Below are 15919 nucleotides of genomic sequence, written 5' to 3' on the forward strand. Positions count from 1 at the left end.
TAGGGCTTTTTTATTTTGGGGGGCTTTTTTATTTTGTTAGGGGGATTAGATTATATGTAATTAGTTTAAAAATCTTGTAATTTGGTTATTATTTTCTGTAATTTAGTGGGGAGTTTTTGTACTTTATATAATTATATTTAATTGTATTTAATTGTATTTAATTTAGGGAAATAATGTAATTATAGTGTAGTGTTAGGTGTAATTGTAACTTAGGTTAGGTTTTATTTTACAGGTACTTTTGTATTTATTTTAGCTAGGTAGTTATTAAGTAGTTAATAACTATTTAGTAACTATTCTACCTAGTTAAAATAAATGCAAACTTGCCTGTAAAATAAAAAATAAACCCTAAGCTAGCTACAATGTAACTATTAGTTATATTGTAGCTATCTTAGGGTTTATTTTACAGGTAAGTATTTAGTTTTAAATAGTAATTATTTTTTAATTATAGTAATTTTATTTAGATTTATTTTAATTATATTTATGTTAAGGGGTGTTAGGTTTAAGGGTTAATAACTTTATTATAGTGGCGGAGACGTTGGGGATGGCAGAGTAGGGGTTAATAAATATAATTTAGGTGTCGGTTATGTTGGGGGCAGCATATTAGGGGTTCATAAGTATAATGTAGGTGGCGGCGGTGTCCGGAGCGGCAGATTAGGGGTTAATAAATATAATGCAGGTGTCGGCGATGTCGGGGGCGGCAGAATAGGGGTTAATAAGTGTAAGATTAGGGGTGTTTAGACTCAGGGTTCATGTTAGGGTGTTAGGTGTAGACATAAAATGTGTTTCCCCATAGTAATCAATGGGGCTGCTTTAGGGAGCTTTACGCTGCTTTTTTGCAGGTGTTGATTCCTATGGGAAAATCGTGCACAAGCACATTACACCAGCTCACCGCTAACGTAAGCAACGCTGGTATTGGAGTGAGATGTGGAGCAAAATTTTGCTCAACGCTCACTTCAGCCAATCAGGTTGACCTTGCATTCTATTGGCTGTTCCGATCAGCCAATAGAATGCGAGGTCAATCCAATTGGCTGATTGGATCAGCCAATCGGATTGAACTTCAATCTGATTGGCTGATTGAATCAGCAAATCAGATTTTTCTTACCTTAATTCCGATTGGCTGAAAGAATCCTATCAGCCAATCGGAATTCAAGGGATGCCATCTTGGATGACGTCCCTTAAAGGAACCGTCATTCGTCGCTAGTCCGTCGGTTCAAGAGTATGGCTCCATGTCGGCTGTATGGAAGATGGCTCCGCTCTGGATGGATGAAGATAGAAGACCCCGATTGGATGAAGACTTCTACCGGATGGAGGACTTGCCCCGCATGGATGAAGACTTCTACCGGATGGAGGACCTCTTCTTGCTCCGCTTGGATGAAGAATTCAGCTTGGCTGAGTGAAGACGACTCAAGGTAGGGAGATCTTCAGGGGGTTAGTGTTAGGTTTATTTAAGGGGGGTTTGGGTGGGTTAGAGTAGAGGTGTGTGGGTGGTGGGTTTTAATGTTGGGGGGTTGTATTTTTCTTTACAGGTAAAAGAGCTGATTACTTTGGGGCAATGCCCCGCAAAAGCCCTTTTAAGGGCTGGTAAAAGAGCTGCTTACTTTGTAATTTAGAATAGGGTAGGGCATTTTTTATTTTATTAGGGGGCTTAGATTAGGTGTAATTAGTTTAAACTTCTTGTATATTTTTTATTTTCTGTAATTTAGAGTTTGTTTTTTATGTATTATAGATTAGTTTATTTAATTGTATTTTAGTTTAGCTAATTGTAGGTAATTTATTTAATTAATTTATTGATAGTGTAGTGTTAGGTGTATTTGTAACTTAGGTTAGGATTATTTTACAGGTAATTTTGTAATTATTTTAACTAGGTAGCTATTAAATAGTTATTAACTATTTAATAGCTATTGTACCTAGTTAAAATAAATACAAAGTTGCCTGTAAAATAAATATAAATCCTAAAATAGCTACAATGTAACTATTAGTTATATTGTTGCTATATTAGGGTTTATTTTATAGGTAAGTATTTAGTTTTAAATAGGATTAATTTATTTAATTAGATTAATTTAAATTATATTTAAGTTAGGGGGGTGTTAGGGTTAGACTTAGGTTTAGGGGTTAATACATTGATTATAGTTACTAGCGGCGAGGTCCGGTCGGCAGATTAGGGGTTAATAACTGTAGGTAAGTGGCGGCAACATTGGGGGCAGCAGATTAGAGGTTAATAAATATAATATAGGTGTCGGCGATGTTAGGGACAGCAGATTAGGGGTTCATAGCTATAATGTAGGTAGCGGCGGTGTCCGGAGCAGCAGATTAGGGGTTAATAAGTGTAAGGTTAGGGGTGTTTAGACTTGGGGTTCATGTTAGGTGTAGACTTAGAAAGTATTTCCCCATAGGAAACAATGGGGCTGCGTTAGGAGCTGAACGCTGCTTTTTTGCAGGTGTTAGGTTTTTTTTCAGCCAGCTCAGCCCCATTGTTTCCTATGGGGATATCGTGCACAAGCACATTTTTCCAGCTTACCGCTACCTTAAGCAGCGCTGGTATTGAGGGTTGAAGTGGAGCTAAATTATGCTCAACGCTCCCTTTTCTGAGGCTAATGCAGCCATTCAGACAACTCTAAATACCAGCGTTGTCTTAAGGGTGCGCTGGAAAAAAAAGCAGCGTTAGCACCGCGGGTCTTTACCGACAAAACTCTAAATCTAGGCGATTGTGTGTGTAAAAATGAAAATTGAAAAATTACCACCATACACTTTCTCCAATTTTTTGGGCTAAAACGGTTGCATCAAAGGCATCAAAGCACACCATATACAATACCTTGGGGTGTCAACTTTTTAAATATATGCACATTCATGGAAAGCAAATAAATTGGGGTATGTTAAAAGACCCCCAAAATAGACGATAGGCAAAGAAAATATGTTAAATGTGAAAAAAAATCAAACGCATGTCAGACATTTGGCATTGCACCCCCCAAAAAAGCCAACAAACCTATGCATAGGTGGTATCAGTGTACTCAGGAGATGTTGGTGAACACATATTGGGGTCTACGTTGGCAGTAACACATAACACATGTCTAAAATATGTGTGTAAAAAATAACACAAAAAAATGAATGCCCAATAGTTTGACAAAGACTGGTGGTTGAATTAGTGCATGGAAAGTGTTAAAATACCAGCATTTGAAATACCCTAGGATGTCTACTTTTCAAAAATATATGGTTTGATGGGGGTAAATTACATTGGCTGGCTTCAGAAATGTTCTAAATTGGACATTGGTGCATGGGATGTGAAAATTCCAAGTTGTAAAACTGGAATGCGCCCCCTAAAAATAAGGCCTTTTAGCCCCCAGAGAACCCAACACATATATAAATGGGTGGTATCACTGTACTCAGGAGATGCTGCTGAAGACATATTGTGGTGTTATTTGGCAGTAACCCTTAACATTCTCAGTAAATGTATTCTTAAATTGCTAAAAAAAAATTGTCTTTTTCAAACTTTGGCATGGATTAGTGGTAAAATCGTTGCAGGAAAAAAATAAAAATACGCCAAGTTTAATACCTTAGGTTGTCTTCTTTTTAAAAATATTTACATTCCTGACAGATATCAGTGTTACAATGTAACTATCGCTAATTTTGACAAAAATAAATGGTTTTGAAATAGCATGTACTTATTGCCCTATAACTTGCAAAAAAGCAAAGAACATGTAAACATTGGGTATTTCTAAACTCAGGACAAAATTTAGAAACTATTTAGCATGGGTTTTTATGGTGGTTGTAGATGTGTAACAGATTTTGAGGGTCAAAGTTAGAAAAAGTGTGTTTTTTTAAATTTTTTCCTCATATTTTATAATTTTTTTTATAGTAAATTATAAGATTTTATGAAAATAATGGTATCTTTAGAAAGTCCATTAATGGCAAGAAAAACGGTAAGAGGAAAAGGAAATTCAAGCTTACCTGATAAATTTATTTCTTTTACGATACAACGAGTCCACGGATTTCATCCTTACTTATGGGATTTATCCTCCTGCTTACAGGAAGTGGCAAAGAGCACCCCAGCAGAGCTGTATATATAGCTCCTCCCTTCCCTCCACCTCCAGTCATTCAACTGAAGTTAGGAAGAGAAACCAAAGTTGGCAGAGGTGACTGAAGTTTATAAAAATAAGTACATATCTGTCTTAAAAATGACAGGGTGGGCCATGGACTTGTCGTATAGTAAAAGAAATTAATTTATCAGGTAAGCATAAATTTCCTTTTCTTTTACAAAGATACGACGAGTCCACGGATTTCATCCTTACTTATGGGATACAATACCAAAGCTATAGGACACGGATGAAAAGGCAGGGACAAGATAGGAACCTAAACAGAAGGCACCACTGCTTTAAGAACCTTTCTCCCAAAAACAGCCTCAGACGAGGCAAAAATATCAAATTTGGAAAATTTGGAAAAAGTGTGAAGAGACTACCAAGTTGCAGCCTTGCAAATCTGTTCAACAGAAGCATCGTTTTTAAATGCCCATGAGGAAGCCACAGCTCTAGTAGAATGAGCCGTAATTCTTTCAGGAGGCTACCGTTCAGCAGTCTCATATCCAGACGGATGATACTCTTCAGCCAAAAAGAAAGAGAGGTAGCCGTAGCCTTCTGGCCCCTACGCTTTCCAGAAAACACAACAAATAATGAAGATGATTGAGGAAAATCCTTAGTCGCCTGCAAGTAAAACTTCAGGGCACGGACCACGTCCAAATTATGTAACAGACGTTCCTTCATGGAAGAAGGATTAGGACACAAGGAAGGAACAACAATTTCCTGATTAATATTCTTATTAGTGATGTCGCAAACCTAAAAATGTGGGTATGCGAACTTCCCCAAAAGTTCGCGAACGGGCGAACCGGGCGAACCCCCATTGACTTTAATGGGCAGGCAAATTTTTAAACCCACAGGGACTCTTTCTGGCCACAATAGTGATGGAAAAGTTGTTTCAAGGGGACTAACACCTGGACTGTGGCATGCCGGAGGGGGATCCATGGCAAAACTCCCATGGAAAATGACATAGTTGATGCAGAGTCTGGTTTTAAGCCATAAAGGGCATAAATCACCTAACATTCTAAATTGTTTGGAATAACGTGCTTTAAAACATCAGGTATGATGTTGTATCAATCAGGTAGTGTCACCCCAGTGTCACTGGGGTGACACTGTGCCCTGGCAGGCAGGCCTGAAACGCACACGTGTGAAGGAAACTGACTGCTATTATTTAACACAGTCAAAAAGTGTTGTTTTTTTTAAATCTACACTACTGTTACACCAGATATGAGTTGCACTGGGGTGACACTGTGCCCTGGCAGGCAGGCCCTGAAACGCACACGTGTGAAGGAAACTGATTGCTATTATTTAACACATTCAAAAAAGGTTTTTTTTTTTTTTAAATCTACACTACTGTTACACCAGATATGAGTTGCACTGGGGTGACACTGTGCCCTGACAGGCAGGCACTGAAACGCACACGTGTGAAGGAAAATGACTGCTATTATTTAACACAGTCAAAAAAGTGTTGTTTTTTTTAAATCTACACTACTGTTACACCAGATATGAGTTGCACTGGGGTGACAATGTGCCCTGGCAGGCAGGCTCTGAAACGCACACGTGTGAAGGAAACTGACTGCTATTATTTAACACAGTCAAAAAAGTGTTTTTTTTTTTAAATCTACACTACTGTTACACCAGATATGAGTGGTGGCACTGGGCAAGTGGGCACAGTATAAGCTGTGAGCCTGACACACACGCTGGCAGGCAGGCAACTGCAATTAGATTACACAGGAAAAAAAAAAAAAGCAGACTGATGTTCTAGCCCTAAAAAGGGCTTTTTGGGGTGCTGTCCTTACAGCAGAGATCAGATGAGTCCTTCAGGACTGTATTGGACACTGAATACACTAGCCTAGCTATCAATTTCCCTATTAAATCAGCAGCAGCTACACTGTCCCTCCTCTCACTAAGAATGCAGCTTCCAAATGAATCTAAAATGGATGCTGTCCAGGAGGTAGGAGGGTCTGGAGGGAGTGTCTGCTGCTGATTGGCTGGAATGTGTCTTCTGACTGTGAGGTACAGGGTCAAAGTATTACTCAATGATGACGAATAGGGGGCGGATCGAACATCGCATATGTTCGCCCGCCGCGGCGAACGCGAACATGCTATGTTCGCCTGAAACTTCGCCGGCAAACTATTCGCGACATAACTAATTCTTATTAGAAACCACCTTAGGAAGAAAACCAAGTTTGGTACGCAAAACCACCTTATCAGAATGGAAGATAAGATAAGGTGGGTCACAATCTAAAGCTGAAAGCTCAGAAACTCTGCGAGCAGAAGAAATAGCAACCAAAAATAAAACTTTCCAAGATAATAACTTAATATCTATGGAATCCATAGGTTCAAACTCAAAAAACTCAAACTCCAAGGAGGAACAATTGTTCTAAATACAGGCCTGATTCTAGTTAGAGCCTGACAAAAAGATTGAACGTCTGGAACATCTGACAGACGTTTGTGTAACAGAATAGACAAGGCAGAAATTTGTCCCTTTAAGGAACTTGCTGATAACCCTTTCTCCAATCCTTCTTGGAGAAAAGATAAAATTCTGGGAATCCTAACCCTACTCCATGAGTAGCCCTTGGATTCGCACCAATAGAGATATTTATGCCATATCTTATGGTAAATCTTTCTAGTAACAGTTTTAGGTGCCTGTATCAAAAGTATCAATAAACTGATCAGAGAACCCTCGCTTAGATAAAATCAAGCGTTCAATCTCCAAGCAGTTAGCTGCAGAGAAACTAGATTTGGATGAAGGAAGGGTCCCTGAATGAGAAGGTCTTGCCTCAATGGAAGCTTCCACGGTGGCAGAGAGGATATGTCAACCAGATCTGCATACCAAGTCCTGCGTGGCCACGCAGGAGTGATTAATATTACTGAAGCCCTCTCCTGTTTGATCCGAGCAATCACCCAGGGAAGGAGAGCGAACATTGGAAACACATAAGCTAGGTTGAACGACCAAGGCACTGCCAAAGCATCTATCAGTTCGGCCTGAGGATCCCTGGACCTGGATCCATATCTTGGGAGCTTGGCATTCTGACGAGACGCCATCAGATCCAATTCCGGTCTGCCCCACCTGAGAATCAGAGTGGCAAAGACCTCCGGATGGAGTTCCCATTCCCCGGATGAAACGTCTGTCTGCTCAAAAAGTCCGCTTCCCAGTTGTCCACTCCTGGGATGTATATTGCTGACCGATAACAAGAGTGGGTCTCCGCCCACCAAATTATCTTGGATACTTCTGTCATCACTAAGGAACTCCTTGTTCCTCCCTGATGATTAATGTAAGCCACAGTCGTGATGTTGTCCAACTGAAACTGGATGAATTTGGCTTAAGCTAACTGAGGCCAAGCCTGAAGAGCATTGAATATCACTCTCAACTCCAGAATATTGATTGGGGAGCAGCGACTCTGAGCAAGTCCACACACCCTGAGCCTTTAGGGAATTCCAAACCGCCCCCCAACCTAGTAGGCTGGCATCCGTTGTCACTATCACTCATGAGGGTCTGCGGAAGCACATCCCCTGGGACAGATGATCCTGCGACAACCACCAAAGAAGAGAGTTTCTTGTCTCCAGGTCCAGATCTATCTGAGGAGACAAATTTGCATAATCTCCATTCCACTGTCTGAGCATGCTCAGTTGTAGAGGACTGAGATGAAAACGAGCAAACGGAATGATGTCCATTGCTGCCACCATCAATCCAATCATTTCCATGCACTGGGCCACTGAAAGTCGAGGATTGGACTGAAGAGCTCGGCATGTGTTCAGAATCTTTAACTTTCTGACCTCTGTTAAGAAAATTTTCATGAACACAGATCTATCAGAGTTCCAGGAAAGGAACCCTTGTCTGTGGAATTAGTGAACTCTTTCCTACATTCACCTTCCACCCGTGAGTCCTTAAGAAGGACAGAACTATGTCGGTATGAGACTTTGCTAGTTGATAAGATGGCGCCTGGATCAGAATATCATCCAGATAAGGCGCCACAGCAATGCCCCGCGGTCTGAGAACCGCTAGCAGAGACCCTAGAACCTTTGTGAAGATCCTGGGAGCCGTGGCCAGTCCGAAGGGAAGAGCCACGAACTGAAAATGTTTGTCCATAAAGGCAAATCTTAGAAACTGGTGATGATCTCTATGGATAGGACTGTGAAGGTATGCATTCTTTAAATCCATGGTAGTCATATATTGACCCTCCTGGATCAATGGAAGAATAGTTCGGATAGTCTCCATCTTGAAGGATGGGACTCTTAGGAACTGGTTTTAGACTTTTGAGGTCTAAAATGGGTCTGAATGTTCCCCTCCTTTTTGGGAACCACGAAAAGATTTGAGTAAAACCCCTGCCCCTGTTCCAGAATTAGAACCAGACAGATTACTCCCATAGTAGAGAGGTCTTTTACACAACGTAAGAATGCCTCTCTTTTTGTCTGGTCTACAGACAATCGTGAAAGAAGAAACCTCCCTCTTGGGAGAGAATTTTTAAACTCCAGTCGATACCCTTGGGACACGATTTCCAGTGTCCAGGGATCTTGAACATCTATTATCCAAGCCTGGGTAAAGAGAGACAGTCTGCCCCCTACGAGATCCGGTCCCGGATCGGGGGCTGCCCCTTCATTCTTTCTTGGGGGCAGCAGCGGGCTTCTTGTGTTGTTTACCCTTGTTCCAAGCCTGATTGGGTCTCCAGACGGACTTGGTTTGAGCAAAATTCCCTTCCTGTTTAGTGGAAGAGGAGACTCCCTTGAAATTTCGAAAGGAACGAAAATTACTCTGTCTACCCCTCTGCTTAGATGTTTTATCTTGAGGTAAAAGATGGCCCTTACCTCCCGTATTGTCAGAAATAATTTCCTTCAAGTCAGGACCGAATAAAGTCTACCCTTGAAAGGAATAGATAACAGCTTGGTTTTAGAGGACACGTCCGCAGACCAAGACTTTAACCACAAGGCTCTGCACGCTAGAATCGCAAAACCTGCATTCTTAGCCGCTAGCTTAGCAATCTGAAAAGCAGCGTCAGTGACAAAGGAATTGGCCAATTTCAGTGCCTTAATCCTATCCATTATTTCCTCTAAAGAAGTCTCTGTCTTCAGAGATTCTTCCAAGGCCTCAAACCAAAAGGCAGTCGCAGTTGTAACTGGTACAATACAGGCCGTTGGTTGTAAGAGAAAACCTTGATGAACGAATAGCTTCTTCAGCAGACCCTGTAATTTTTTATCCATAGGGTCTTTGAAAGCACAACTGTCTTCAATAGGAATAGTTGTACGCTTAGCCAGTGTAGAAATAGCTCCCTCCACCTTAGGGGACTGTTTGCCAAAAGTCCTTCAGGGTGTTAAGTATAGGGTACATTTTCTTGAACATAGAGGAAGGGGAGAACGGGATACCCAGCCTTTCCCATTCCTTGGTGACAATCTCCTAAATTCTCTTAGGAACCGGAAAGGTATCTGAGTAAGCAGGGACTTCCAGGTATCTGTCCATCTTACACAATTTTTCTGGCGGGACCACAATAGAGTCACAATCGTCCAGAGTCGCTAGGACCTCCCAAAGTAACAATCGGAGGTGTATCCAGTTTAAATCTAAAGGACATAACGTCCGAATCTGGTTTGGGGCAAAGCACTGCATGAATCAGACAGTTCTCCACCAGACAGAATCTCCTCTCCATCCAATTCAGAGGACTGGGAGGGTACTTCAGAAATGGCCATCAAAGCATCAGGAGCTACAGGGACCCCCTGCGTTTCTGCCCTGCTACGTTTGCCTTGTAACCCTGGCAACTTAGACAAAACCTCAGTGAGAGTAGTTGACATTACTGCCGCCATATCCTGCAAGGTGAAAGAAGTAGATGCCGCTGCAGATGGCGCAGCTTGAGCTGGCGTTAAAGGCTGTGATGCTTGGGGAGAAGATTGCGGCAAACCCTGAATCTCATGGCTAGAGAATCATTTTTAGACAAATCCTTATTACAAAATAATTTATCATTACATTGCAGAGCTCTGTCCACACAATCTTCACATAGTGTGACAGGTGGTTCCACAATAGCATCCAAACACATGAGACATGTACTTTGTTCCATGTCTTCCATAATAACAGATGCAAAAACTCAGGTCCCTTCTATAAAAATAGAAAATAAAAGGATACTGTTCCTTTAAATATTAATGAAAATCTGTGTACTGTGCTTTGTTTTTAATAAAACTTCAATTTTATTTAGCCAAGATTTATTTATAAATTTCACCTGGGCCCCGTTTAATATGAAAAAAACCAATATAAACTTCTGGTCACCCTGCCAAAGCTCCGCTGCGGCTCCTACCTGCCCTCATGCAACAGTAATCCGCTTGGCTGAGAGAATGTTCTCTCTCTCTGAAACCGTTCCTCCTCTACTGCTTGTAGCGCATGTAAAAAGCGCACTCAGGAGCTGACAGTACACAACACACTACCACCGGGTCTGATTAACTACGTAATAGCGCAGCAAAAAAGCATGCAAGCAAAGCCCCGCCCATCATGGGCGTCAACCAACCGGAACCCAGGAAAACCGGGAAAGAAAGTTTTTAAACCGCAATGTATACATCCCAGCGTCAGCCTAATAAATAATAAAGGCAAGCCCAATGTTTATAAATAAAATATCCAGCGCTTCTGGGAAAAAGAAAAGCCTGATTGTCTGAGAAAATCTACATTAAAAGAAATGTTAACATCTCTGGGAAGTATAACAAAATGTGCCATTTTATGTAATAAAGGTATACTCTGAAGGAAAACTATTTTATTAAAATCCTTCTCAACAATACCTTAACAGTGTACAGTTAGTTCTGAGTATCTGCTGCAAGCCCCAGAAATTAAAACTGCACCTACCTCATGCTGAGTAACAGCATGAAACCCATTCACAGTGTCCAGAGGTCCGCTGTCCCCCTCCAGAGGTCCTAGTGGATAAGAAGGGACTTAGGCAAGCTCACTAAGACCATCTCCAGGCAGCACCAAAAAGGGGAGGCGCAGTGAGTGTAAAAACCCACCAGTTCCCCACAATTGGGCTTCAGAAGCTGCCCAGAATAAAAACAGTACACATAGGCACCATTGAAAAATAAAAAATTCTTGATTGAAGAATCTAAACTAACACCTCACTTTACCTCTTCCTATCACTAACACAGGCAAAGAGAATGACTGGAGGTGGAGGGAAGGTAGGAGCTATATATACAGCTCTGCTGTGGTGCTTTTTGCCACTTCCTGTAAGCTGGAGAATAAATCCCATAAGTAAGGATGAAATCTGTGGACTCGTCGTATCTTTGTAAAAGAAATTGCAGCTAAACACAAACACAGCAGAAATGTAAAAATAACCTTGGTCCCTAAACGGACAGAAAATGGAAAAGTGCTGTGGTCATTAAGGGTTAATGTACTTATGTTTTCTTTGGTGCCACTTTTTTTTAACCATAACCCTTTATGCCAAAAATTCAGTGAAATACGTTTCTCAAAATATTCGGTGGCTGCACTATTCGATATTCTTTTAGTTTTAAAACAAAATAAATAAAAATGTTAGTTAAACATTTACTCACCTACTTACCTTATTGGGCTCTGGACAGCGAGCTAACTCGATCCTCTTTCTTGGCATAGCCAAAGTCGCGCTAACAGCAGGCTTAACGCTCTTGGTTCTGGGAACCAAATGTACTAAGCTTCCTATCAGTGCGACTGGGGCTCTGGCAAGCAGGAGGACCAGGTAGCGCACTCTCCAGAGTGCATTGTTTAGTTTTCTTTCATTTTCTATGTGCATTTATTTGGATATTCGTTTTGGTAAAATGAAAATGAAAATCTGATTTTCTTTATGAATGTGCATTCGTGACGACATGAATGTGCATCGCTATTAACTGGTGTGTTATATGGTGCAATAGAAAGGAGGAGATGTAAATATTTATGTTGTTGTGTTATGATAAGCAGATGTTCCAGTTGTCTAATGTCCTTCCTTTCATGTACTCTTCCAGGGAAGAGGGTTTGCATTGGGAAAGCCTGGTTCGGATGGAGCTGTTCATATTATTCTCTGCAATTCTACAGAAATTCACCTTAAAGGCAACTATCGACTCAAAAGATCTTGACATTAGCCCTGTAGAATGTGGCTTTGAGACTATACCCCCTGCCCATAAAATCATCTTTATACCTCGAGAATAAAGAGTTCTATAAATCTACATGCATCATATCTTTATAATATCACCTGGATTACATGATTATGTTAATAGCTTAATGTTTAGCTGACATGGTATGCCTTTCATTGAAAAAGTAAGTTTCTGCAATGATAATGCAAATGTAGGATTAGAATGTTGGGTTTTATTATTTATGGCAAATTACCTCTAATAGAACATAAAAAAAAAAAAATAGAGACTGCACCCTAAGTGACACCAGCACAGAAGTTTTTCTAAAAAATTTCTATCTCAGTTGAGTGGTCCTCTCTATTTTCTTTTTGTAAAAACACATCATATATACATTTCCAAAAAGTAGAGCCTTTGATATTTTATTGGTCAACGTATATACTTTGAGTTGATGCAAATATCGATGCTCACAGACATACATACCCACATACACAAAATAAAAATATATATATTAAAACAGACAGACATCTATATAAATTGTGTTCTAAATGAGAACCTATATGTCACGGATACTTTGCTGCAGGGATTGATCCCTTAGCCCCCTATGACCTCACCCCTGCTGTCTCTCGGCGGTTTTGGGCTCCTCAGAGCAACCGTGATTCCCCAGACCTTCTGTTCCTGTTGTTTTGTGTATTGAATATCATCTTGGAAGAGCTGGTCGCTGACCGTCACTTTCCCCTTCGGCTGGCCGGGCCCCTGGAACTACCGGGTCGGCCGCATCATCCAGGATTACCGGTGCCCTTTGAGCCCAGGTCGCTCCAGTGACCCTTTGTCCCAGAGCTCATGCTCTTCTGGGGTTTGCCTGCCTCTCAGGGTGGGCCAGAGGTGGGGTGATTGCCTGAAGGGCGCTCCCTTGGGAACCAGGGGTTCCGGTTACCCCTATAACCCCTATTCTCCCTGGACTTCCAGGTGGACGTTTAAACCAGCATAACTCCGGTCCCCAGCCACAGATCACATCGCTTTTTGGACTGTAGATTATGGGGACCAAGGGATTTAAAATGACAGCCTGGAAGTGCCGCCACTCCCCCGGGATCACCCTGAAAACCGCCACCTCTGGGTGTTGGGAATCTGTAGGATCATGGCTGCTATGGCCGGCGCCAGCCTGTCTGGAGGGGCGGGAATGGCGGGAAAACTGTGGCATTGTCTCATGCCTTATAAAGATGAGTTGTATGTATAAAAGATGTGTGTTTGTCACAATAAAGTCAGTTCTTATTTCACCTTAATGCTAGTCTGCCTAGTCATTTAGGTGGGCTCCTGCTAGAATCACTTTCCTGTGCTACATAGCAGCTTGTTCCAGGCAGCGGAAGGACCCATTTGGTGGAGCTACCCAGTTGGGGTAGCCGGGGATCCGTCACATTGGTTGGCAGCGGTGGGATGCTTCCGTCTATCTGGAACGTCCAAACCACCAACTGAAGATCTTGCCGGATGGAGCAGTACCATGGGCTCCGGAAGTAAGAATTGAGAACGTTGCTGCAGGCTAGAGGGAAAATCGCTGGCAACAAGACAAAGGCAGTGCTCATAGCCGAACTGATGGAGGACGATCGGGCTAGCGAACAGGCTGGTGGGTCGGACAGGGACCAAAGCGGGGGATGGCCCAGTACAGTCTCCACTCAAGGGACTACAATGTCCGACCTGCAGCGGCAGATGCATTGGGAACTGGCTCTCTATGGACCTAACCCCCCCGAGGAGATCATTACTCGGATAGTGACTGACGCCACCAAGGTACATATGTTGGAGCTTCAGAAGTCTATGGGGGGGTCATGCTGGATCCCCTGGACCCCCCTTCCCGGCCCAAGAAACTACCTCACAAGGCTTTCTGAACATTCCAGGATGATGAGAGCAAGGATATCGACCGCTGCCTACAGCTGTTCGCGACCCAGTGCCGGATGCATGGGATCACTGATGCCGACAGGGTTATTATCCTCATTGGGAAACTGTCCGGTAGGGCCCTGGAGGCTTTCCACACTTTCCCTTCTGGGGATCAAGACAACTATGACCAGGTGAAGGAGCGTATCCTTGCCCGGAGGCTCACCGGCTAAGATTCCAGGGGCTCCAAAGACAAGAGGAGCAGCCTTTTACCGAGTTTGCCCACCCCTTAGCTCGATCCTTTTACTCCTCGGTTACTGGGTGCCACATCACCACCCTAGATAGAGCTGTTCAACTCATCCTCCTGGAGCAGTTCTACAACCGCACTCCAGCGGAGATAAGGGACTGGGTAAAGAACAAGGGACCCAGAACAGCTGACCAATGTGGATGCCCGGCACCAGGTGGCCACTGACCTCCGGCCAACAACTCATTCTACTCCAGCCCAAGCTCGACCTCGTCTACCCGGCCGGAGGCAGCAATTCCCAGGGGTGTTATGGGTGTGGACACCCCGGACATGTTATACGGAACTGCCCAACTGTAACTCCACATTTGTCATATATCTCATCACCTGTGTCACATGTAAGAGGCAATATGTTGGACAAACTACTAGAGATGTAGGATCACGTATTAGAGAACATTTCTCTACAATCACAGTAGGGAAATCTATGACTCCCCTAGTCCAACATTTTGCCTCACATCATGACAAGAGCATTGACTCTTTCAGGTGGCAGGTCATTGATAAGAGTGTTCTCCCCAAAAGAGGGGGTGACAAGCATAAAATTCTGAGCAGGAATGAAATGTATTGGATCTTCAGGTTGGAGACCAGAGTCCCACAGGGCTTCAACTCTGAATATGATCTAATCAATCACTGGCAAGTTTAAATCAGTCTAGTCTGTAGATTAACAGAGTAGTCTCATCTTTCTCATACAGACTGCATAACATCATTATGTGAGGTAGTCTGAATTTTTTCAATTTATCTTTAAACATTAACTTATCGATGAATCAGTTACTTTTGGATGAGATGGTCATGTACTGTTATTACACCCCTACCTAGACCTCCTTTTTTACTATTTAGACATCATAGTCAGTTTAATTGGGGACATCTCAACTTACACTAATACCTTATTTTTTATATCCTCTTGTCTTCTTATCATATTCTTTCTCTTTACATTTAGAGTTATAATTTTAATCTAATATAATTTTCATATAATGTTTATCATTATTTAATTTAGTACCTTTTGTACAGATGTCCTAAATAGTTGATGGGACAGGAGATTTAACAACATATAGTGTAAGTTCAAGATGTCCCCAATTAGTATGTTGGGGTGTCTTTATTCTTTATTGTGTCATCTTGATAATTATGTCTATTTAATGACATCATTTTCTAATTTTAAGCATCTCTGCAATTTAACATATTGCATATCTTAGAGATTTGAGTCTTATAAACTGGTAATAATGTAATTATAATCTATACTAGATTCTAGCCAGCAGCATTCTCTACAATTTAATTTTAACTTTTTTGATAGAGCTTGGATATTACTATGGATTCCCCCCCCCCCCCATTTTTTCTCTTTTCCTTTTTCGTTTTAACTATCTATATCCTAGTTATACAGAGGTTTCCAATAACACTAGGGTGGTCTAGTGGTTAGATCTCTCACCCAGGGACCAACAGGTTGCAGGTTCGATTCCCACATGAACTAATAGAATCAAAGCGTGTGTGTATATATATATTTTTAACCAAGTCTGTACTTAATTATATAGCGATACTTTGTTCCACTAAGTTTTCTATTTATCACGGTTCATTATTAGAATGAAATAATATGTCTTTTGACTTATCCAATTATTTACTATGTGTATCATATTTATTACAATTCAGTGTATATTGAGGG

General features: G+C 41.7%; 1 protein-coding gene across 1 annotated transcript in view; it reads left to right on the forward strand.

Annotated features, from left to right (window-relative positions):
* The window catches only part of LOC128666895 (cytochrome P450 2G1), a 117732-nt gene extending 105529 nt beyond the window's left edge, over window positions 1-12203 (forward strand). The window contains exon 9 of the mRNA XM_053721706.1: window positions 12003-12203. Coding sequence (XP_053577681.1) covers window positions 12003-12085 — 83 coding nt within the window. The 3' untranslated portion in view covers window positions 12086-12203. The remainder of the gene's footprint in view (window positions 1-12002) is intronic.
* The last annotated feature ends 3716 nt before the right edge of the window (window positions 12204-15919 follow it).

Source organism: Bombina bombina, chromosome 7 (genome assembly GCF_027579735.1).
Source record: "Bombina bombina isolate aBomBom1 chromosome 7, aBomBom1.pri, whole genome shotgun sequence".
Lineage (NCBI taxonomy): Eukaryota > Metazoa > Chordata > Amphibia > Anura > Bombinatoridae > Bombina > Bombina bombina.